At 33.3% G+C, this 23,168-nt stretch overlaps 3 protein-coding genes and 1 non-coding gene across 5 annotated transcripts; 3 read left to right on the top strand and 1 right to left on the bottom strand.

Annotated features, from left to right (window-relative positions):
• Positions 1 to 1,099: 1,099 nt before the first annotated feature.
• LOC111314401 (uncharacterized) lies at positions 1,100 to 5,765 on the bottom strand. 2 transcript variants are annotated; one of them, XM_022915730.2, is made up of 3 exons: positions 4,328 to 5,765; positions 2,768 to 3,999; positions 1,100 to 1,566 (listed from the first exon to the last, which is right to left on the bottom strand). In XM_022915730.2, exons 1-3 carry the CDS (start codon positions 4,980 to 4,982, stop codon positions 1,507 to 1,509), a joined length of 1,947 nt encoding a protein of 648 aa, XP_022771465.2. In that variant the 5' UTR covers positions 4,983 to 5,765; the 3' UTR covers positions 1,100 to 1,506. The 2 variants fall into 2 exon arrangements, with proteins under 2 accessions (XP_022771465.2, XP_022771467.2); XM_022915732.2 differs by having other exon boundaries at positions 2,768 to 3,972; positions 4,328 to 5,647.
• Positions 5,766 to 8,673: 2,908 nt separating this feature from the next.
• On the top strand, positions 8,674 to 8,755 carry TRNAS-UGA (transfer RNA serine (anticodon UGA)). The gene has a single exon. It is a non-coding gene; the product is annotated as a tRNA-Ser (tRNA).
• A 459-nt stretch (positions 8,756 to 9,214) lies between these two features.
• LOC111313097 (receptor-like protein EIX2) lies at positions 9,215 to 12,899 on the top strand. Its single transcript, XM_089752670.1, has one exon. The coding sequence runs from the start codon at positions 9,582 to 9,584 to the stop codon at positions 12,732 to 12,734; it is 3,153 nt and encodes a 1,050-aa protein (XP_089608796.1). The 5' UTR covers positions 9,215 to 9,581; the 3' UTR covers positions 12,735 to 12,899.
• Positions 12,900 to 18,794: 5,895 nt separating this feature from the next.
• Positions 18,795 to 22,355, top strand: LOC111313096 (receptor-like protein EIX2). Its single transcript, XM_022913808.2, is given in 3 exon segments — positions 18,795 to 19,218; positions 19,221 to 20,561; positions 20,564 to 22,355. Coding segments are annotated over 3 exon segments (3,024 nt in total). The 5' UTR covers positions 18,795 to 19,097; the 3' UTR covers positions 22,126 to 22,355.
• Positions 22,356 to 23,168: the final 813 nt, after the last annotated feature.

Raw genomic sequence — 23,168 nt, 5'->3', positions numbered from 1 at the left:
TTAGACTTTTATTTGGTATGAAATTGAAACAATTGGAAACTGGTTCAACGTTTTTGTCGCATTGTTGCCTATGATAAAGGAGAAATTACGTCAATCAATATAATTTGAAAAAAAATCATATTGACAAATAACAAAAAGAAACAGAAATATCATCCAAATAGATTTTTAAAAACGATTTACTTATGTATTAATTTCTAAATTGGACATCGTATTTTAGAGTTAAAGTTAAGGTATTTCTCAATCACCATCACAAGAATTAAAGTTTAGTTTCTTAAGAAAAATGAAAAAAAAAAAATGAGCTTCTAATATGTACTTTCATTTAAGGAATTGGCAAAAAAATATGTATTTTTATTTATATTCACTCATATCTTATCATAACATATGTGAAAGAAAGCTATTTCATTTCAAAATTAAGATATACTACAAGTTTTAACAAAAAAATTATAATAAATTTACTGGTAATATAAATTTTACGAACAAAATATTCAATCCTTATCAAATAAAAAATAAAAAATTTCCATGGAAGAAAGCAAGTCATAATTGTTATTGGCATTTAATTCGCTATTTAAATTGGTAGTTATCGGTACAAATTATAATTAAGTCATAATTGTTATTGGCATTTAATTTGCTAATTAAATGTGTAGTTATCGGTTATAAATTATAATTAAGGTGGTTTGCAATTTGCAGCTTTCTCATTGCTTCATTGAACTATAATGGTATTATCATCTACAGAACAAAGAAACAATGCATGTTCGTTAAGTCATACTCAAAAGTCTCAAGCCCTTTAAATTTTTTCTTCTTCACCAAAACGGTTAGGTTCGCAATTAGTGGCACAAAACACCGCAATGGTTACTATCTTAGAATCATTGAAGTGAAGTATTCATCTATGGCAAAATAATTCACTTTTTATCCTGACATTCCCGGAAAATAGGCTCAAATTTTCTTTTCATGGAGCAAAAAACTGAAAACTTTGGTTGATATCTAGAGTATATCGGCAAGGGCATAGGCACAAAACTAAAGTCAACGGGGGATATCAGGAACCTTGTTCCAGCTTCCAATTACATTCTAATCATAATAAAAGATAACATCAAGAAGATGGTGACCACAGAACGTCAACTTTTCTTCTCATTTCTGTTTGTAAATTTTCTTTCCAAACAATATCTACATCCACAGGCGGCCTCTCGGCCTAACCCTTTGCACTCGAAGGGAATAATGATGACAACAAATAATTAATCAAAGCCTACTTTAATCGCTTATTTGTTGGGGACTGACATTGGATCCGACGCCCAAGACAACTTTGAAGCTACTCCAATTTGATTGAAAATAAAACATTAAAAGGTTTACATACAATTTTTCAACAGGCAACAGACATCAACTACATCAACTAACTTTTGTGAACTTTGCAGATTTTATCAACAAATTTCTAACAAACTATATAAAAAGGGACTGGAGACAAACCTGTAGCACAAGGAAATAATTTTCTAAAATTTGATTACTGCACATGGCTTAGGAACTATTATCGATTTCATCTGATGCACTTCGGCAGCGTCTCCTACTGGAACTGACCTGAAAATAGAGGGATTAGCGTTAGTAAATATGAGAGAAACTTGATAATGGACAAGAGATGTCAAGAGTGAATACATTTTGTGCCAGTTGATTCTATCTTTTTGATCATGGTCACAAAATTAATGGATAAGAAAAATCTAAAATTCAGCAAAATTATATGAAATCCAAAATTCTAATAATCTGCTAATAAAAGATATTAAAAATATTATTATGTTACTCCCAGCTGCATTAACTTCACATGGTGATCATATGGTCCCCTTCTATTTACCAATGTAACAGCTTTGATACTGACGATTTTTGAAAGAAAAAAGGTGCCACAACATTATCCTAACGACACATGATTTGGTTGACTCAGAGCTCTTTTGGCAAGAAAAACCAGTATTGTCTTTAACAAGCAGAAAATATAGAATGTTAAAATCCTCATAAAAGAAGTTCCCTAGGGAGAAGGACCCTACACTTAATGATATTAGCATCAGGCCTCAAAAGACACATCCATACTACCTTAAAAGCAGCGACTGAAGTAAGTTTTAAGTAAGGAATGATGTACAAGCACCTGAACTGTTAGTAAGTTCTGTGAGAAAATAGTAGCGGAAAATGGAAAATGACTTTCTTCAAAATCGACTCATTATCATGTGATTAACCAACAGAATTAGACATGAAGGAAGAAGTCACTCTATGGAATAATATTAGATTGATTTTCAAAGAGTATCTATTTCACTTCAACTCATGAAAGCATAAGAAACAATTCTGAAATGCTTTAGGAGATTGCTTACTAAGGAAATAATAATACACACAGCAGTATTCTGCAATTGATGTAACAGAAAAATTGTAGCTATCATTTCTTACTGTTTCTATGCTTAACAAGCAGGGTTACATCTGAAACTATGGTCAGTTTTGTTTTACACGTATACTGTGTGAACTCAGTGGACATTCACTGAGCTTGAGTTGTCCACTTTCCATGCGGACATAGCACTCTCAATTTAATAAGATTCTGCATCAACACAAATAATCATGTCTTTGTTGTTTTTATAGGAGACAACCAGACCCCTGATTCCTCCCTTTCGGGAACTCAAAAATGGAAATTTGCCGCAAGAATAACAGCATAAAGCTATCATGACCAGCAGATAGCTAAACAAGCATGCAAACAATACTTGCCCTTGGTTGATAGAATTATAAAATGTCAAATTGAAATGTGACACACCTTAGAAGATGAAGAAAAAGGAGGCAAAGAAGTCTGTCGAACAGGCTCCTTCAGCTGCTGAAATTCTCGAAGCTGGCTCACCAGGTCCTCAATGAGTTTCAAGTGGGTATCTAACCTTTCCCTCGTATCCGCAGAGAAACTCAGCTTCTCTTTTTCTCCTTGCGCTATTTGCAGCCTTTCTCTAAGGCGTTCAATTTCAGCATCAATCTCCAACCTTTCATTTAAGACTGCAGAATAACTCCTCCATGAGTCATATTGCAAGGTTTTGTTATCTGAAGCAGAAATAGTTGGCAGTTTACTTTCTTTTCCATTCTCCTCCTTCATAATGTCTATTTTATCATCAACAACATGGACATCATAAATAGCTGGTTCCATATCAAACTTGGAATGATGCAGATTGCTGCGTAGTGGCTCACCAAATTCTGCATTTCTCTCAATATCTTCTCTACTTAAAGAAGTTTTCTCAACGTCACCGAAATTTAGGGCTGTTTTGGTTGCTAATGCTAGGCATGCTATGGCATCATCATCCTGTCCCTCTCCTTTCCCTGATAAATTAACCGCTGGAGTATGACTTAGTTTCCCAGCGGATGGAGTCTCATATTTTAAAGGCCAGCCAGAACCTTTTCCCACTTCCTTCTTTATAGTGGATCCACTATTCTCGATCTGTTTCACCATTAGCAGTGGATCTTCACTTAAAACAAGTGAAACTGAAGGCTTTTGTCCCCCTTTACACAAAGTATAACTAAAGCCACATTCCTTCCGCTCATCTCCTAGAGTATTCATCTGCCTGTAAGCTTCAACTTCTTTCTCCAAAAGGTGATTCTCCTTCTCCCTCCTAACAAGGATCTCTTTTAGAATGTTCATCTCTTCTTCATAATAAGCAATTTTTTCTTCTGTCATCCTTTGATATTGCCTTGCTTCCATTTCTATTAATGCCTTATCCTCTTGTAGACGCAAAATCATTGTCATGGTTTCATCAGCAGCCGAAGCAGCAGCAGCCCTTTCTTTTTCCAACTCCAGGTATAGAGCAGCATGTGTAGCTTTTTCTTCCTCAAGAGCCTGTTCCAACATTTTGATTCGATTTGCTTCATCTCCAGTAATCCCTAAGTTTTCTCTTGTGTTACAAGTGACTTTTTTTATAAAAGCTGAACCTTTTTCCTCTCCATTGCTCAATTCAAAACCATGCCAGGTTGCCTCACCCATATCTGTGCCGGTTTGAGTATTTTTATCATCTAAAATGGCATGTTCACATAGGTCAATACACATGTAATGCTAATAAGATATAAGAGTTCAAATTCAATGAAAACTTGAACTTAATAAATGATTTCCTTGACTTACTGAGAAATAAAACCTGTCTAAATTGGTTAAAAATCATAAAACTTCCATCTATTTTAGAATAAGCATTTAAAATTTTAGCAGAGAAATTCCATAATATCTTCAATGATGCACTCCTATAATTGAGCAGAAATTCAAATAAAAATTGGCACTTGCAGCTAAAATATCAATTTGGAAAAAAATAATACAAAAAGAAAGATCTCACATTAGATGCGTTTCACTTACCAGGAAAACTATCTTCTATTTCGCTAACTGGACCCAAATTTTCACTACTTTGACTTCTTCTTTCACCGCCATTAATATAAGATGAACATGAAAACCCTGCAGCTGCGGATGGGAAATTACCAGACAATAATACCGGAGAGGATTTTCCATAACCAAAAGTAGCTTTCCTACGTCGCCGAACTCCAGACTTTTGCTTCTGATTTATAATTTTCTTTCCCTTGGCATCATATCCACTCTCTTTATCCACCATAGTTTGCAATCTTAAACCTGAAGGTGAACTAGGACATGCTTCACCGTGCAAACCAATGACCTCATTGCCAAATTTTCCACCTGTAATGGACTTGGCATTCGAATTCCATTGTTGATCGTTGAACCAAACTAAGTTAAAAGGGAACCTCTTCAAAGCCAGCTTTCGAACAGAATAGATCTTTCTGATAGGCCAGTGAATGAGCAGCTCATGCCAGCAGAGGTAGCTATTTTGGTACCCAAAAAACCCAGAACAAGGACACGGCAAGTAAAGTCCCAAAATATGATAAAATTTCCAAGCAAAAAACCCCAAGGTTGATCCACATAGAAGGAAACAAGCAAGAGCAAGGTCAAGAAAGGCTCCAATAAGACCAACTAAGGTCCATGTAGGAATTGTACGGGAAACCATTACAATTTCAAGAGCTCAAGATTCCCAGAGAAATGCAAATCTACTAGTAAATGAAATTTGAGTAAAAACCCAAGATAAAAAAAGGAGAGTAAGCCCTGTAGTAATTTGGCACCAAGAATTAGCCCTGGAGAAACAACCCACCGTGAGAAATACAATTACAACACGGAATTCAATTCTAGTTCCACTTCATGAATAGAAAATGAAGGAAAGGAAAGAACGTAATGATGTCCAAAACTCAAGACCTTATAAGGAAAAAATTGAGAGAATTCTTAGGATCAAAAGAAGTAGAGTAATTTCCAGGATAAGTGAGTAAAAATACTGGATTTTTAGAGGGGACTGAGTTGATCAGTTGTGGAGGTGACATGGGAACCTAGGCGCCAAGGAAACAAGAGAAGTCAGGTTCCAGAATCCTAACGTTAAGAAAGACGGGAGACAAAAAGCTTGGAGAAATTTGCTGGCGTCGGACAAGAGTGAAAGAGCCGCCGATTTCCAAGGTTTTGACTTTTTATAGTTACAGTAATGGAAAAGTGGCTGACTATTATGGGGAAGTGGAAAAAACTTGAAACTCACCATCTTTCAGACTTTCAACTTCTGTTTGATGATATTTGTCTGATCTCTGAACAAAGATTACAGCTGTCAAGTGCCAACCGCTTTTGTCCTTTTTATTTCCGTTACAAAACCAACGGTGTCCTTTAAACAATGTCAACGTTGTTCAATCTTCTTTTGCTATGCATGTGTCTATTATTCTGATTAACTATTGAATAATCAATTCTTATTTTTGGTAATCAAGTTTGTTACAATAATGTCATGAGTATTCCATTCGAAAGCAAATAAATTTTAAAAATGGCTGAAAAACAAGATCATTTTTCCAGGCGGAGAAATAATAGAATCTCACATGTCACACCAGTTATGTAAAAAAAAAAAAAAAAAAGAATAGCCCATTATTCCGGTACACCACCATTCAAACTAAGCCACATGCACCCCTTGAATCTGACCCTTTGCCTCATAAAATTTTTATCAGACTTCCTTTCCTCGCCTAGCAGCAGTTCAAGAATGTCCGTCATGGCCGTTTTCTCCAATGGCTACTCCTTACGCCTTTCAAAACCAGTTCCCAGCTCATCCCATCGACGACCTCCAAAGCAGCCTGGCTGCTTCTTTGTTCCTTCTTTCATAGTTTTCTCTGAAAATGCCAGAGCCAGGCAGTTACATCTTTTCAGTTCTTTAGACATTCAACTTCCAGGTAACTTTCATTTGTTTGCTTTTTTCAGTTTTATTCAGTTTTAAATGTTTAGTATTCGTTTTTAAGATTTTGTTATGGCATAGTCATACCTGGCAGTTTGAGTACCAGTGCCATTTTTCTTGGGCTAGAGCTTTTCTGAATTATGAACTATTATTATACTGTTAAATTGGACATCACTGACCTCTTTACCTAGACATCGCAGATTTATATATGCAATATACTTTTTCATCTCCAAAATCACTTGACATGCATCTTTTTCGTATCAGTGCTTGCTTAAAATGGCCTTCATTTCCAATATAATATGTACCATACTTATTGCCTGGCTGTCAATCATGTTGATAATTGAGGTGATGATATGCTTTTATAATAATGAAGGGAATATCTCCTGAATTCTTCTTTGCTGGAGTTTGTTGTGGTGGCTTATCACTCTTCCAATTCAGGTTAGTCATTTTCAGCTGGCAATAATTGCTATTTTGCGCATTCTCATATTCTTGCATGAACCAATGTATCATAGTCATTGAATGTGTTTTTTATTTTTTTTATTTATTTTTCAAATCACAGTTAAATTAAACAATAATCGATTAACCTTCTCTAGGAGAAATCTTTGATAGAGTTCTCTTGAAAAAAAAAAATGCTGTGGATCTAGTGTATAGTGGACAAATCTATAGCATTATCTTCAATGCTTTCTGGTAATATCTTTTTGTACCTCCTTCCTCTCATGCCAAATATACTAGCATGTAACTGATCAGATTGAATCCATCCCCCTCGCATTCCACCTCGTTCTTATTCTTAACCATGAATGCCTTTTGTTCATATGTTTTCTGGCACTTGATTCTTCATCTAATTGACCGAATTCCAATTTATATCTCGAGGATTTTTAGTTGGAAAAGATTTTAACAACTTCAAACTCAGAATAATTAGATGAAATATACAAGCCTGCCTCTATTTGGGAAATTTATAGGTACTGTAAATTGGAGTAGAATATTGAATAAGTATTTTGAGATAAATCTATTGAGGGATTTTAATACAAATGATCAAATATCTATTCAGGACAACTTATTCCAGTGTTATATCTGTATACACCTACTATGATAAGAATAGGCTGCACCATATATTTCAACTTGCTATTCCTAGGAACTAACACTATATTCACTTCTTTTTCTGGAGTCCAGCTAGGAATTGGATTTTTGATGAGGAAACGTCCTGTGTCTGCCCTTGCAACTGTCGCCACGGTAGTGGTAAAGACTAAAGAGGTTCTTGTGCTTCATGAAAGTTTTGATTTTGTAAGTAGAGATATCAAATGTATAAAATCATACAGGGAATTTGGACTGTGTTTCCATATGTTGTGGCTACTTCAACTGCATTATTCCTTTACATGTGGCGCCGCTACTCAACCTAGCTCTGTCAGTTGCTTCTTAATAGTTCTATAAATAGATAGAAGCTATCAGATGCACATAGACATTGTAGGATGGTTTGGCAAATTGCTCATGTAAAAGAAATTATTAGTGCTTGCCATAGACAGAACAGTTACAGATATAATCTTATAAGTACACTTTGAAATAACCTTGTGCTCAATAACTGACTCTTCATTTCCCTCATAACAAGCCCCTTTTCGAAATAATTATACCTCACCTTGCCAAAAATCTGTAGGAAAAGTTTTCAAAGTTCTAATATAAATACAAACATTCTTTTAATCTTGTATTTGCTAGCTTAACACGAGTGTCCTGAAGATGCAAGATATGAGAGCTAAATACTGTAGGCTTCTTTCAGCTCTGCTAATACCTCTGCAGTGGTTGGTCTCAGGATGCATCAATGTCGACAGACCTTACAGCAACTAAGGCTGCCTTTCTCATGCCCTCCACGTCAAAGGTTCCCTTTAAGCTATCATCCACTATCTCAAATGCACCTGCCTGCAAGTAGGGCTTTGCCTGCGATGAAACCAAATATGAACCTTTTGTTTAGAGCTAAATGTTAAAATAGAAGTTTAAAAACTATGCATGTATAAATAAATGAATAGAATTTAAGAATCTGAGCAGGCCTTGACCCTTGGTTTTTAATAACATGCTTAAATAATATACTTCTTGAGATTCTGAATTACAATACACCATTAAGAAGCAAGAAATTATACAAAAACTTCAACTACTAGTTGACAAATGTTGAGACAGGTATCCTCCCTGTGAATTGTATGCTTCATTAAAAGCAAACAAGTTGACCTTGTGAACACCTGTGAGTGACGATGAAATGCATAAATTCCTGGGAACAAGACTCATTCATGAAATTTGTAAGTTTTAAATTCTTCTCTACTTCTTCTCTTTTCTCTTATTTTTCATAAAAGAATAAAAACAGATATCTGATGTAACAAGATCACAACTTCACCTTCTCACTTATACACAAGATTTAGCACAGACTGGAAAAAGTTGAATAAAATGAAATTGGATTATGGTAGAAAACGTCGATATGTCCGAGTGGTTAAGGAGACAGACTTGAAATCTGTTGGGCATCGCCCGCGCAGGTTCGAACCCTGCTGTCGACGCTTTTTTTGTTTTTTATTCCTCATAATTTTATCATTTTAAGTCCTCAATATACGACATCTGATTGGTATAATGAGAGAACATCCTCATTTTATGGAGCTTGAATATGATTAGAATCTGTTCAGACAGAGAAGCTTTTAATTAAGAATTTTCAGGTTGAGATTTGATCCTCTTGGGAACATGATAAACAAAAAGTCAACCTACTTAACCGAACAATTGGAATCAAACAGAGAAGAAAATAAATAATAACTTGGTAATACCAAATGATAATATTTCAAGATTTTAACCAACCAGATGCCTTTCCAGGTTTGTTCTTTGTAATTTTTAAACAAAAATGTCACATCTTGCATGTCAAATGGGGCCAATCTATATAACATCTTGCGGGACTCAGTTTACTGGCTTCCATCCTCTCCCCGGTCAATAAGTTCTAACATTACAAGCCATTGCTGTGGCTACCAGTGAAAAAAACAACCACTAAAACAGAAAATCACAAGAAGAGGGAGAGTTTTTCTGGAAAAGCTCATACTTTTTAGTTTCTAGTATGTGTATACACAATACAAAATCAGATTTTCCTTTTGGCCTTTACCAAATGCAACAACTTTTGATTACAGTTTCTCTCTCAGCATTTTCGTTAACATAAGGACAATCACATAAACATTAAAAAATTCAACCAATGTCATTATTTTAAATATAACAAGATCACTCAGAAGACGTAACTGCAACCTTTGACTGCTGAATCAGTCACGAACTTAAACAGCTTTTGTTTAACTTAGATAATCAACAGGTGAAGGTTGTTCTTTGATTATTAATTTATAGTTGCTTGGACTGATGGACTCCATTACTATCTTCTTAAGCTTTGTTTGCTACAGTAGATCCACCGTGATCAGGAAGATGAATACCTTCCAGGGAGGTGGTAGCAGATCAGCCCGTCAATTTCTCAAAGCATTGTTGGTCGAACTATTACTATATGCATGGTTTAGTACTGGTGGATTCTGTAAGGAATTTGGAAAAGAAAATTTTGGGTGCATAGAGAAAGAGAGACAAGCTCTTCTCAACTTAAAGAAAGGTCTTGTTGATTATGATAACCTTCTCTCCTCGTGGATTAGCGGAGATAAAGATTGCTGTAGGTGGAAAGGGGTCGGTTGCAACAACAAAACTGGTCATGTCACTCTGCTTGATCTCCGTCCTGTGATTAATTCCTCGAGTGATACTGGTGATAGTTGGACACCAATGAGCGGTGAGATAGGCCCTTCCTTGCTTGAACTACGGTACTTGACTGGCTTGGACCTCAGTCTTAATATGTTCTCTAACATTCCTGAGTTTATTGGTTCACTCACTGAGCTGAAATATCTTAACCTCTCATGGAATGGTTTCAGTGGAACTATTCCTCCTCAGCTGGGGAATATCTCCATGTTACGTTCTCTTGATCTCTCATGGAATAATTTCAGTGGAATTATTCCTTACCAGCTGGGGAATCTTTCCAGGTTGATTTCATTGAATCTCACCTTTAACATGGATAGCTTGATTGTTGAAAACTTTGAATGGCTATCTCGTCTTTCTTCCTTGAGAATACTTAGAATGGGTCAAGTTGATTTTACGAAAGCCCTGAATTGGCTTCAATCAATTAAATTGAATCCTTCCCTAGCAAGCTTATACTTATCAGCCTGCCAATTTCCTCCGGTTGATCCTTCGTCTCTTTCCCAAGTCAACTCTTCCAATGCTCTTAAAGTAATCCACATCGTTGGCAGTACCTTTGACCATTCAACTTTTCCCCTGGTGATCAATATAAGTGGTAACACTATTGATCTTAGCTTGTTTGATAACCAGCTCAAGGGTACAATTCCAGATTCTTTTGGCAACATGGGTTCTCTTGAACACGTTGATTTCTCAAGGAATCAACTTGAAGGTGCCATTCCGAAATCCTTGGGGAATCTTTGCAACTTAAAAACATTAGATTTCTCTGAAAATGGTCTAAGTGAACCAATTCATCAACTTCTACAAAGTCTGAATGGATGCACTAAGAATTCTTTGGAGGTCCTGAGGTTGAACGATAATCAATTGAGTGGTTTCTTACCTGATATGACAGAATTTCCATCCTTGAGAGACTCGCATCTTGATGATAACCAACTGAACGGATTTTCCCCAGACAGTTTTGGGCACTCATCTCAGCTTGTTTATTTGTCGTTGGCAAGAAACAAACTCACGGGCTCATTTCCTGTAGGAATTGGCCAGATGTCAAGTCTCAGGGTGCTAGATGTTTCCTCAAACAATTTGAATGGTGAAATCTCTGAAGTTCACCTGTTAAACCTCTCCAAGTTGCAGCTTCTTGACTTATCTTTCAACTCTTTGGATTTGAATTTCAGCTCTGATTGGGTTTCTCCTTTTCAACTAGATTCTATTAGATTGAGGTCTTGCAAGTTAGGTCCACGATTTCCTGGCTGGCTTCGAGGGCAAACTAATTTTTCCCACCTCGATATCTCCAATTCTGAGATTTCAGACGTTATTCCCAGCTGGTTTTGGTATTTCCCTTCTAATTTGAAGTACTTCAATATTTCCTTCAATAATATCAGTGGGAAGGTACCAAATCTATCATTTAAATTTAATTCATTTCCTGGAGTAGATATGAGTTCCAACATGTTTCATGGTCATATACCAGAATTTCTTGCTAATACAACAGTGTTGAATCTCTCTGGAAACAAGTTTTCAGGATCTACGTCTTTTTTATGCACGGTCAAGGAAAATGCCTTGAGCTATCTTGACCTCTCTAACAATTTATTGTCAGGCAGCCTTCCTGATTGTTGGATGAATTTGAGACAATTGGTTGTTCTCAATTTGGAGAACAACAATTTGTCGGGAGCGATCCCAAGCTCAATGGGATTACTACAGCAGGTTCGATCATTGCGTTTGAGGAACAACAGCTTTTCTGGTAAAGTACCATCGTCACTGAGCAATTGTATGGAGTTGGAACTCTTGGATCTTGGGGAGAATCAATTACATGGAATCATTTCGCCATGGATAGGGGAAAATCTAACTAATTTGGTTGTTCTCCGTCTAAGGTCAAACAAGTTCTATGGCAAAATACCTCCAAGTCTCTGTCATCTGGAATCTCTTCAAATTCTTGATCTTTCTCTGAACAATATATCGGGATCTATTCCACCTTGCCTAAACAACTTAACTGCCATGGCACGAAATAGGAGTACAGATGCAGGCATTTGGTATTTTTATTATTATTCTGACACCTTTGTTGATGGAAATGGTGTTACCGTTCTGAAATATGGTGCTGATTACATTGATTATGCATCCGTGGTATGGAAAGGAGTGGAACATGAGTATGGCAAGACATTAGGATTACTAAAGCTCATTGACCTGTCAAGCAACAAATTAAACGAGGAAATACCCAAAGAAGTTACAAGTCTTCTAGGATTGATTGCTCTAAATCTATCAAGAAACATGTTAACAGGGAGCATTCCAATGGAGATTGGCCAATTGAAAGTGTTGGAATCGCTTGATTTGTCTACAAATAGCCTCTTTGGTGAAATCCCAAGCAGCCTTGCTGATTTGTTTTATCTCAGTGTGTTGAACTTGACAAATAACAATTTGTCAGGAAAAATTCCATCAAGCACTCAGCTGCAGAGCTTTAGTGCTAGTTCTTATTTGGGGAATCCAGGACTTTGTGGAGCCCCATTGACAAATAAGTGCCCAGGAGATGAAACGGCCAAGCCACCAAATGCTGATGGCAGTGGAATCGGCATTGAAGGAGATGAAGAATGGTTTGAACCCTTGTGGTTTTACCTAGGCATGGTGATTGGATTCGCTATAGGATTTTGGGGAGTCTTGGGTACACTACTGATAAACCAATCTTGGAGACGCAAATACTTTCAGTTCTTGAGCAACATAGAAGATCGTATCCGCTTGACAATAGCACTGAAGATGAGCAAAATGAGACAAAGGCACCATCATGGTTTAGTTGTTGATGCATGATCCAGCTTAAAGAGTGGGTTCAAATGTTTTTTTCCTTTTTCTCAAATTTAAAAAAAAAAAAGGTGAATTGTTTCCCATGTTTTAAAAACCATTGCTGTGTTAAAGTACTTATAGTGGCATTTGGCTAGAATTCTTGTCCAAGGTAGGCTTGACTTTCAAAACCCACACGCTGCACTTTAATATAAAACTATCAGCCCCTAAATCCACTACCAGTTGCCTGCATTAGATGATATAAAATTTAAGAAGATCACAATGGTCATTGGGTGCTGATTCAATTATGTTATAGACAAGTCTTTTCTCAATAGGTGAACGAAGCATAAAGTAAAACTTAGGAGTCTGCATTCGCAGAAGAAATTATTATAAGCATAAGCATACATATTATAATTAATTGGTTTATGATTCTTCATAATTTTTTTTTCTTCACCACCATGGTTGCGTATAATAAATGATAACAACATAGACACCGTTGATTGATTTTCATATATTACCATATATCGTTTATTAGACTACACGAAATTATTATAAGCATAATCAAATATGATGATATTAAATCACTAATAATAAGATTTGAAAAGTAAATTACATGACGATCATGAAAATAGTATCAAAAATTACGAATTGCTTTTGGATGTTATAAAATACTAGTAAAATAGCAGTACTTTAATTTAATTCTTTTCTTTGCATCCTACAGCTTCTCCTTTGTTGCTAAATTTAAGTAATAACTTGGTTAAACTACAGCTCTTTGGAAACAATTTAAATGGTTCAATTGTAGATTCTTTTAGGAACATGCCAGCTCTTCAATATGTTCATTTATATGATAACTATTACAGTTCACGCTCCCTTAAGCTATTGCACCAAATTGAAACTTCCGACTCATGATGAAAATAAATTTTATATATGGCTTCATTTCCTCTTGGATGGGAGAATTTGGAACAGATTTTATTATTCTCTGTCTATGATCAAATGGGTTTTTTGAAAATTTACCTTCCACTATATGTAACTTAGGATCTTTTCAAATATTAAATTTTTTTTAGAGTTAATTACACTTTTGTTATCTGAATTTTTTTTAAATGTATAAATTAATATTTTAAAAAATAAAGTTTATATATTTGACATTTATAATTTTCAAATAATATATCATTTTAATCTAAACTTTAATATTGTTAATTTAACTCACTTATATAATATCTAATCAATAAATTTTATTTTATGAAACTTATTTGTTAAATAAGAATGTTAGATATTTTGTAAAAATATTCATGTGAATGTTGCATGATAAAAAATGATTGACCAATTTTAGACAATTATTACATTTCAAGTAAGAAATATATATTTTTAATCTATATTGAACAAATGTTAATATCATATGTGATGAACATATAACTTGATAATATTTGTTGCATATATAAGTAGGTGTGGTTAATGTGATTATAATTTATATTAATATGATATATATATATATAATTTGAAAGTTTAAGATACAAATTATATATTTTATTTATAAATAACAATTTATATTTTTTAAAAAAATTTAAATACCAAAATTATAATGAACTTTTCCTTAAAAGAATATGTCAAGAACCATTCCAACTTCCCTTTTTAACAGTTAAACTGCCATGAGTGAAAATGGAAGTTCAAACGCAACCATCAGGCTAGATTTTATATTACGTTTATAATATGGAAATACCCATGGATTAGTGAAGGTAATTGACTTGTCAAGAAATAAATTAAGCGGTGAATTTCTGAAGATGCCACTGAATAATAAACAATCCCATAAGCTACTAAAACCAATACGGATGGGCCTCATTCACAAGCCCAAACTCCAATTGAAAAGAGCAGTCCACGTATTACGTTCTCTGGGTCGAATAAGTTGTTGCATGAAGACGACTGCCTACCGCCTACCGCGGGTAATTTGCCTGGAATCTACTACCAAATTTTAATTCACGTAATTCAAAGACTTTGATATCTCCAGAGTATCGAGTACCAATACCAAGACTTTCATATTTCTTACAATCAACAAAAAGGATATTTTTATTATTCCATGAATACTTGAATCTCTTTGATAGCGTGGTAAAAATTGTTTCCATCACATGGTATCGTGGATTTATGGTTGGATTTCTTAGAAAAGAAAAGAAAGACTGGCCCACGCGTTGGGGAATAGTATTTGCTCATTGATGAGATAAGAAATTAGAAGTTCCAATTTCCAATAAAGGAAAATGATATGCACGACATTCGCATTAGAAAAGTCTAGACAAGTAGATGCTCTCCAGACTGGGTGATTTTTCCTGGTCGGTGGGAAAGCTAAGCTGTTGCCCTTAGAGCACTTCGCTCGTTGCTTGATTTGTTTTAGATCAAACAAAACCAAAATAAACGTAATGAACAAAAATTTCAATCTAAATGCACTTTTAATATTTGGTACCATCGTTATTTTCTTTTTCTTTAGTCAATGCTTTTAGTTTCATCTTGTTGCAGTTTTTTTTTGGAGATTTTAAATAGGAATTTTAAGATAAATGTAAATGAATGGAATCGGGCCAAATCCAGTTATCATTTTTATAATCTTGCACAAAATTCAACCCACTCATTTGATCTATAATGACTTTGGTATTATTTGAAATATTATTCAAAAAATAAAAATATTTTTTAAAATTAAATTTAAATAGAAATTATAATTTTTAATAAAATAATAATTCAAGTCCAGCCAAACTTAGGTTGTCCAAGGTTCTGTCTCAATCAAATCCAACCTATGAACTTGATGGGTAAGTGAGAGACAATTTACTTCACATTGTGTACTCTAACTCGCATTACATGTATCAATTTATAAAAGAAAAAAAAAAAAAAAAACTTATGGATGAAAAATTTTGTTTTGCCTGACCATACATGTGTACATATAAGGATTTTTTTTTTTAATTATTTCATGAATATTTGAGTCTCTTTGATAGCATGGTAAACATTTTTTTTCCATCACATTGTAATGTGGATTTATGGTTGGATTTCTTAAAAATGAAAAGAAAGACTGGCCCGAGCATTTTTGGAATAGTTTTTGCTTGTTGATGGGATAATAGAATAGAAGTTCCAATTTTCAATAAAGGAAAATGATATCGATGACATTGCTTCCCAAACTGGGTGACTTTGCCTAGTAGGTGGCAAAGTAAGCCCGTCGCCTTTACTACACTTCGCTCGTTGCTTGACTTGTTTAAACTCAATATAAACGTAATGGACAAATTTTTCAATACAAATGCACTTTTAATATCTGGTACCCTCATTATTTTCCTTTTTTTTTTTTTAGTAAATTCTTCAATTTATCACTCACGTTGCCCTTAGCGCACTTCGCTCGTTGCTGGACTTGCTTAAGGTCAAATAAAACCAAAATAAACGTAACGGACAAAAATTTCAATCCGAATGCACTTTAATATCTGGTACCGTTATTATTTTCTTTTATTTTTTTTAAGTAAATTGTTCAATTTATCACTCACGTGTTTAGAAAATTTTATTTTAATTATTTAACTTTTTTTTAAAAGTTAATATTATGAATATTTTTTAATTATAATAAAATATTTAATATGATATTTAAATTTTAAAAATTTATAATATAATATATGAATTATAAATCTGTTACTTAATATAATATTTACTTCTTACTTAATTAACTTTAAATGATGAAATGTAACGGATAAATAATTTTTTAAATATTTTATTAATTAATAAAATTAAACGTTTTTTTTTTTGGCAAAATACAATCATAGTTCAGAATTACATTAAAATTTTTTAAATTTTATGTATTATATTAAATATTTTACTATAAAGTATAAATCATTCATAACATTAATACTTTAAAAATAACTTTTCGATCATTAATGACAAATATAATGCTTTTTTTTGACAAAAATTATTGTAATTTGAAAATAAAAGATAATTATTTTTAAGAATTAACATCTTATAAGTTTGATTATCAATGAAATACAAAAAAAAAAAAAAAAATTGTAATCAAATGTTAATTATTAAGAAAAAAATTCATTATCATCTCGTATGATCTTTTGAATATATCAAGATATTTCAAGCAAAAAGAAAAGATGACAATATCTCACTTTAATTACACTAGAAAAATGACCGTGCATTGTTGTGGATAAAAAATTTTTTTTATTGTCATCTCTATTCATCATTTTTTTTTTTTATAAAATTTATCTAATTAAAAATAAAAAATAAAAGATAAAAAAAATAGAAATAACATGTCGATACCTTAGCTGATATTTTTTATGAAATCTATCTAACCTTAGTTGATATATTTTTTAAAATTTATCTAGTAAAAAATTAAATACATAAAATAAAAAAAGTAAAAAAAGAGGAAAATGAAAAAAATTTGAAAAAAATTCCACATCGACACCCCCATATTAAGTTTAAAATAGTAATTTTTTCAATTAAGATAAAAACAACTTTATTAATACAATACTTATATATATGTATAAAATAAAGTAAATAAAAAATATATTTTTATATATACCTCAAAATAAATAAGAACAAAGCACTTTAAATAAGCTTTCAACTCAAACTTATTTTTTGAAAAACTTGATCCAAGTTTATTTTTCTTTAAAGAACTTGATTTCTCTCAAATTAATCTCAATTTAAAAAATCGTACTTTATTGGATTGATATGAATTAAAATTCGTCGGATATTAATTATTTTTGTATCTCTATCAATTAATACATTTATTGTAAAATTTATGTAATTAAAAAATACAAAAAAATGTGAAAGGGAAAAACCAAATGGGGTGCTAAGTCGGTGCCTCCATTTGAGTTTTTTTCATAAAATTACTTTAATAAAAAAGATAAAAATAATAACAATAATAAAAAAACCTCATTAAGTTATTACGTGAACATCCTAACTAAGTGATAACCTATACAAAATGAATTATTTTATTATTTTTATCTAATAATTTCTTTTGTTTTAAAATTTATTAAATTAAAAAGGAAAAAGTGAAAGGAAAAAATATTGGGATGCCACGTGGATGCCTATGTAGTTTTTCACAAAATTGATCTAAATTATAAAAAAGACAAAAATTAAAAAAAAAAGAAAAATTATATAAGGTAGTATGTCAAGACCCTAATGAGAGTTAAATAAAGGTCAAAATGAGTCAATGCATAAATTTCATTTTAATTATATATAAATATAATATATTTATTAAATTACGATATTAAATAATATTTTTATTAATATAATACATAAATATGTATATAATTAAATCAATAATTAAAAACATAATTTAATATACACAATCAAAGTAAGATAAAATACCATAAATCTGTCTTTGCTCGATCTTGAATTTTAAAAAAAAAAATTACAATTGTTCTCAAATAAAAAAGCTCACTTATCGGATTTGAATGAATCGAAACCTAATGAATATAATTTGTTTTGTTATCCAAATCTCAATTGATTTTTTAAAAATTTATTTATTAACTTTTTATTAAAAAATTATTTGATAAAAAATATCAAAAAGGAAAAAAACGAAATAAAATATCACTTATATACATTTGTTGGCTTTTTTTTAATGAAATAATCTAATTAAAAAGTAAAAAATATAAAAATAAAAAAAAGTTGAATTGACACATGACATTAATAGTGATGAACATTTCCTAATATCATTTTTTAAAAATTATCAAATTGAGAACAAAAAAACAAAAAATAAAATTTTTAATTAGTAATATCAAATGGATCTTAATTTGAAAAAGTTAAAATACCATAAAGATATTATAAATATTTATAAAAAATAAGTAAATAGAAAAAATGATATAAAAAAAAAACTTGACAAATGGTAAAACCCTAGTATTAAGTTGACAAGATAAAAAAGAATTTAAATTTTTTTAAAAATATTTATTAAATATATAAAAATTAAAAAGAATAAAAAAAAACAAAAACAAAAAACGGCACTCTCCAATTAAAAAATAATTTTAAACTAAAAAGGAAATAAAAAAAATGGGTCACATTTGAAATCTAAAAAATTATTTATTAAATATATATAATAATTTAAAAAATATAAACATGTGCCATACTCTTGACTTCAAATAGACTTACACAAATAGAATTAAAATTTTAAAAAATTTTATTAAAAATTTTTAAAAAGTAAATTTAAAAAATAAAAAATGGTATAAAGTGAGTCTCACTTAAAAAATTTAAGTCTTAAAAAATATATAGTAAATATTAAAAAAATTAAAACAAAAAACAAAAATAAAATGCCACGTGTTACCTCCAATGGAGTAAAATTAACATTATAGTTATAAATATATCATCTAAATTATCAAAGTAGCTATTATTTAGACACTCTTTCGAATTGCCATTTCAGAGTGAATTGTTGCCATTACTTCGTTCTTCATGAAGGGGTTCAGAGGAGTTCAATTTCACCTGTGGGTTGCGCTTCTATTTGCGCTAACTGCTGCTAGTTTCAGTATTGCTATCAGAAATCAAAGCGTGAGGTGTATTAAAGCAGAGAGACGGCTCTCCTTGATTTCAAGAAAGGTCTTGTTGATAATGACAGCCGCCTATCCTCATGGACAAGCAAAGAAGAAGACTGCTGCAAGTGGGAAGGGGTTGGCTGCGACAACACCACTGGCCATGTTGTCATGCTGGACCTCCATCCCAGAATCACTAACGATGACTCCCGGATGAATTTGACTTACACGAGAATGGGAGGTGAGATCGGCTCTTCCTTGCTTGAATTAAAGCACTTGAGTCACCTTGACCTCTCTTTTAATGGTTTCGAGAGGATCCCAGAGTTCATTTGTTCACTTACTGAGCTCACATACCTCGATCTCTCAGCCAATTTTCTCAGCGGAATCATTCCCAACCAGCTTGGGAACCTTTCCAGGCTGCTTTATCTTGATCTCGGTTTCAAGGAGGGATCAATGATTACAGACAACCTTGAATGGCTTTCTCGTCTTTCTTCTCTAAAATCACTTAGAATCGGTTCTACCGATTTTACAAAAGCATCAAACTGGCTCCAAGTAATTCAATCTCATCCTTCCCTCTCAGTTTTAGTCTTAGAAGAGTGTGACTTTGCAGAGGTTGATCCTTCATCTCTTTCCCGTTTTAACTCTTCAAATTCTCTGGCTGTACTGAGCCTAACTTCAGGATTTAGTTTGCATCCTTCAACTTTTCCTCTGTTGCTGAATATAAGTAGTAACTTGGTTCAACTCGACCTCTCTTTTAACAATTTATCAGGTTCGATTCCAGATTCCTTTGAGAACATGCCAGCTCTAGAATTCATTAAATTCTACAATAATCGTCTCGAAGGAGGAATACCAAAATCCATGGGGAATCTTTGCAGTTTACAAGCATTAGACATGAGGTTTAACAACCTCTCTGAACCTCTCACCGTTACTCTGGAAAAGTTAAGTGGGTGTGCTAAGGATTCTCTGGAGATTTTGGCGTTGGCTTTTAACGATCTCTATGGGTCAATGCCCAGTTTCGTACCATTTTCATCCTTGACAATATTAGAACTTCAAAATAACCGACTGAGCGGACGAGTTCAAGATAACTTTGGAAATTTTTCCGAGCTCACTTTTTTAAATTTGGCAGGAAACCGATTCACTGGACCATTGCCCGATCTTTCAAGATTATCATGGTTGAGAAATTTGTATCTTGCAAGTAACCAACTTGAAGGGCCTTTTCCAGTCAGCATCGGAAAAATGTCTCAACTTGTGCTCTTGGATGTTTCCTCAAACGCCTTGAATGGTGTCATTGCCCACCTATTTAATCTTTCCCAGTTGAGACTACTTTTCATCTCTTTTAATTCTTTGTCTTTGAACCTCAGCTCTGATTGGATCCCTCCTTTCAACTTGATTATATTGAAATGAGATCCTGTGAGCTAGGTCCGCAGTTTCCTGGCTGGCTTAGACGGCAAACTAATTTCTCCCACCTGGATATCTCCCACTCCAAGATTTCAGACGCCATCCCCTACTGGTTTTGGAATCTGCCTTCGAGACTAATGTATTTAAACCTTTCCTTCAACAACATCAGTGGCAGCGTTCCAAATCTGCCATTAAAATTGGATTATATCCCTGTAATAGATTTAAGATCGAACCTATTTTATGGTCCCATACCTCAATTTTTTTCTAACTCGACAGTATTGGATCTGTCCAACAACATGTTCTGCGGACCATTGTCTTTCTTATGCACAAAGACGGATAATCTTTTGGGATATCTTGACCTCTCTAACAATTTGTTATCGGGTAGCATTCCAGATTGTTGGATGACGTACAGGCTGTTGACTGTTATCAATTTGGAGAATAATAATTTGTCAGGGATAATCCCCAATTCAGTAGGCTCACTAGCTCTACTTGAATCATTGCGGTTACGGAACACTAGTTTGTATGGTGAATTACCTCAATCCCTAGAAAATTGTAGAGGATTGAAACTTCTAGATCTGGGGGAGAATAAATTAACTGGAATCATTCCACCATGGCTAGGGGAACGACTCAAGAGTTTGATTGCTCTTTGTCTCCGATCAAATGGGTTTCATGGCAACATTCCTTCAACTCTATGTCGCCAGCAGTTTCTTCAAATATTGGATCTTTCTCTGAACAATTTATCAGGAACCATTCCATCGTGCCTCAACAATTTGACAGCCATGGCTCACCTTCGGAGTTTGCAAGCAACAGTCCACTCCTCGTATCCTTATGCTGACGCCGATTTCACAGGGAGTTTTACTTCCAATATTTGGATGATGGGTACCTACGATGATCATTTATTAGTTATATGGAAAGGTGTGGAACAAGAATATGGCAAAACCCTTGGATTAATAAAGATCATTGACTTGTCAAGTAATCAATTAAGTGGGGAAATCCCTGAAGAAATAGCAAGTCTCCAAGGGTTGATTACTCTGAATCTATCAAGAAACATGTTGAGAGGAAGCATTATTAGGGGGATTGGCCAATTGCAAAGGTTGGAGTCACTCGATTTGTCAACAAATAGCCTTTCTGGTGAAATTCCGAAGAGTATGGTTGATTTATCTTTTCTGAGTGTTTTGGACTTATCGAACAACAATTTGTCAGGAAAAATTCCCTTGAGCACTCAACTGCAAAGTTTCAATGGTTCTTCATATTCAGGGAATCCGGGGCTGTGTGGAGCCCCGTTGAGTAAGTGTCCTGGAGATGAAATAACAAGGCCTCCAAACAATGGTGGTAGTGAAAGTAGCACTGAGAGGGATGAAGAATTGTTTGAACCTTTGTGGTTTTTTACTGGCATGGCGGCTGGATTCGTCATTGGATTTTGGGGGGTTTTGGGTACATTATTGATTAACAGGTCTTGGAGACATAGATATTTTGGGTTCTTGAGCAAGTTAGGAGATTGGATCTGCTTGACAATGGCATTGAAGATGGCAAAGTTGCAACGGAGACTTTGATTGAAAGGCAAAGGTATGTAACGCTCTCCATTTTTCTCATCTAAATACGTCCTGTTTGCTCAGGCCTGCCTCCTCGTGACTCATGATGAGAAATGTGATAGTAGTAATATATTGTGTTAGCAGCTCAATTACATAGTTTCCAGCAAATAATTTTTCTAGCCTTATATCTAATTTGCTATCGTTGTGTAACTTTTTATATATATAATTTTCCAAGAAAATAAATATATTTGGATTCCCTTTTTTTAATCGTTTTATGCTATTCTGTTGAAGATAACAAAAAAATTAAAAGTTCAGTTTTAACCAAAATTAGAACAAAATTTTGAAATATCATTTCAAAATAGGGCATACCAGTTTCTTTTTGAACAATATCTAATCTACAGTTTTTAATTGGCATAATATCAAAATAGGGCATACAAATTGAGTTGACGCCCAATAATCGGACATCAAACTCTAACAATTGACATTTCAATATGATATTTGTAATGTAATATATATTCAATAACCTTTACAATCAATATTTCCCATTAAAATATGAACTAATTCTTTCCACTCTGAGATCTAAATAGCAAAATTTTTCCACTTGATTTTTCAAGAGAGTTTGCAGGTACCTGTTATATCTGTTATGGCATTGTTGAATAGATCCGGTATTGGGAATTGTGATCAAGCTACAAATAGCTTTGGTTATTGATACGTTTTAAGTTCGTCTCCCCTTCTTTCAACACCAATAAAACTACAGTTTTGGTCCCCAACTTCCCAACTCCTGGCAAGAAGTAACTGATAAGAAAAGGGAAACCGAATTTACACCGGTTCAGACTGCATATCAACTCCACTTTTGTTTTCTTTTTTTTAACAACAATTCGTAAGCTAGAGACAAAAAAATACAAGTGCTAAAATTTAAACTTATACCTATTAAATGTTGTCTCTTAAAAGAGGGATGTATGAATGAAATGAACCAAGTTCCAATTTCCAAGTGCTACACTACACTCTTTGGGAAACAGGAAATTGATAACAAAACCATCATTTTATAAATTGCCTATGTTTTC

This window comes from Durio zibethinus, chromosome 23 (assembly GCF_047325235.1).
Source record: "Durio zibethinus cultivar Kanyao isolate XHJ-2024 chromosome 23, ASM4732523v1, whole genome shotgun sequence".
In the NCBI taxonomy this organism is placed as follows: Eukaryota; Viridiplantae; Streptophyta; class Magnoliopsida; order Malvales; family Malvaceae; genus Durio; species Durio zibethinus.
Note: the sequence above shows the minus strand (reverse complement) of the source record. Positions and strands in the feature narration are given on the sequence as shown.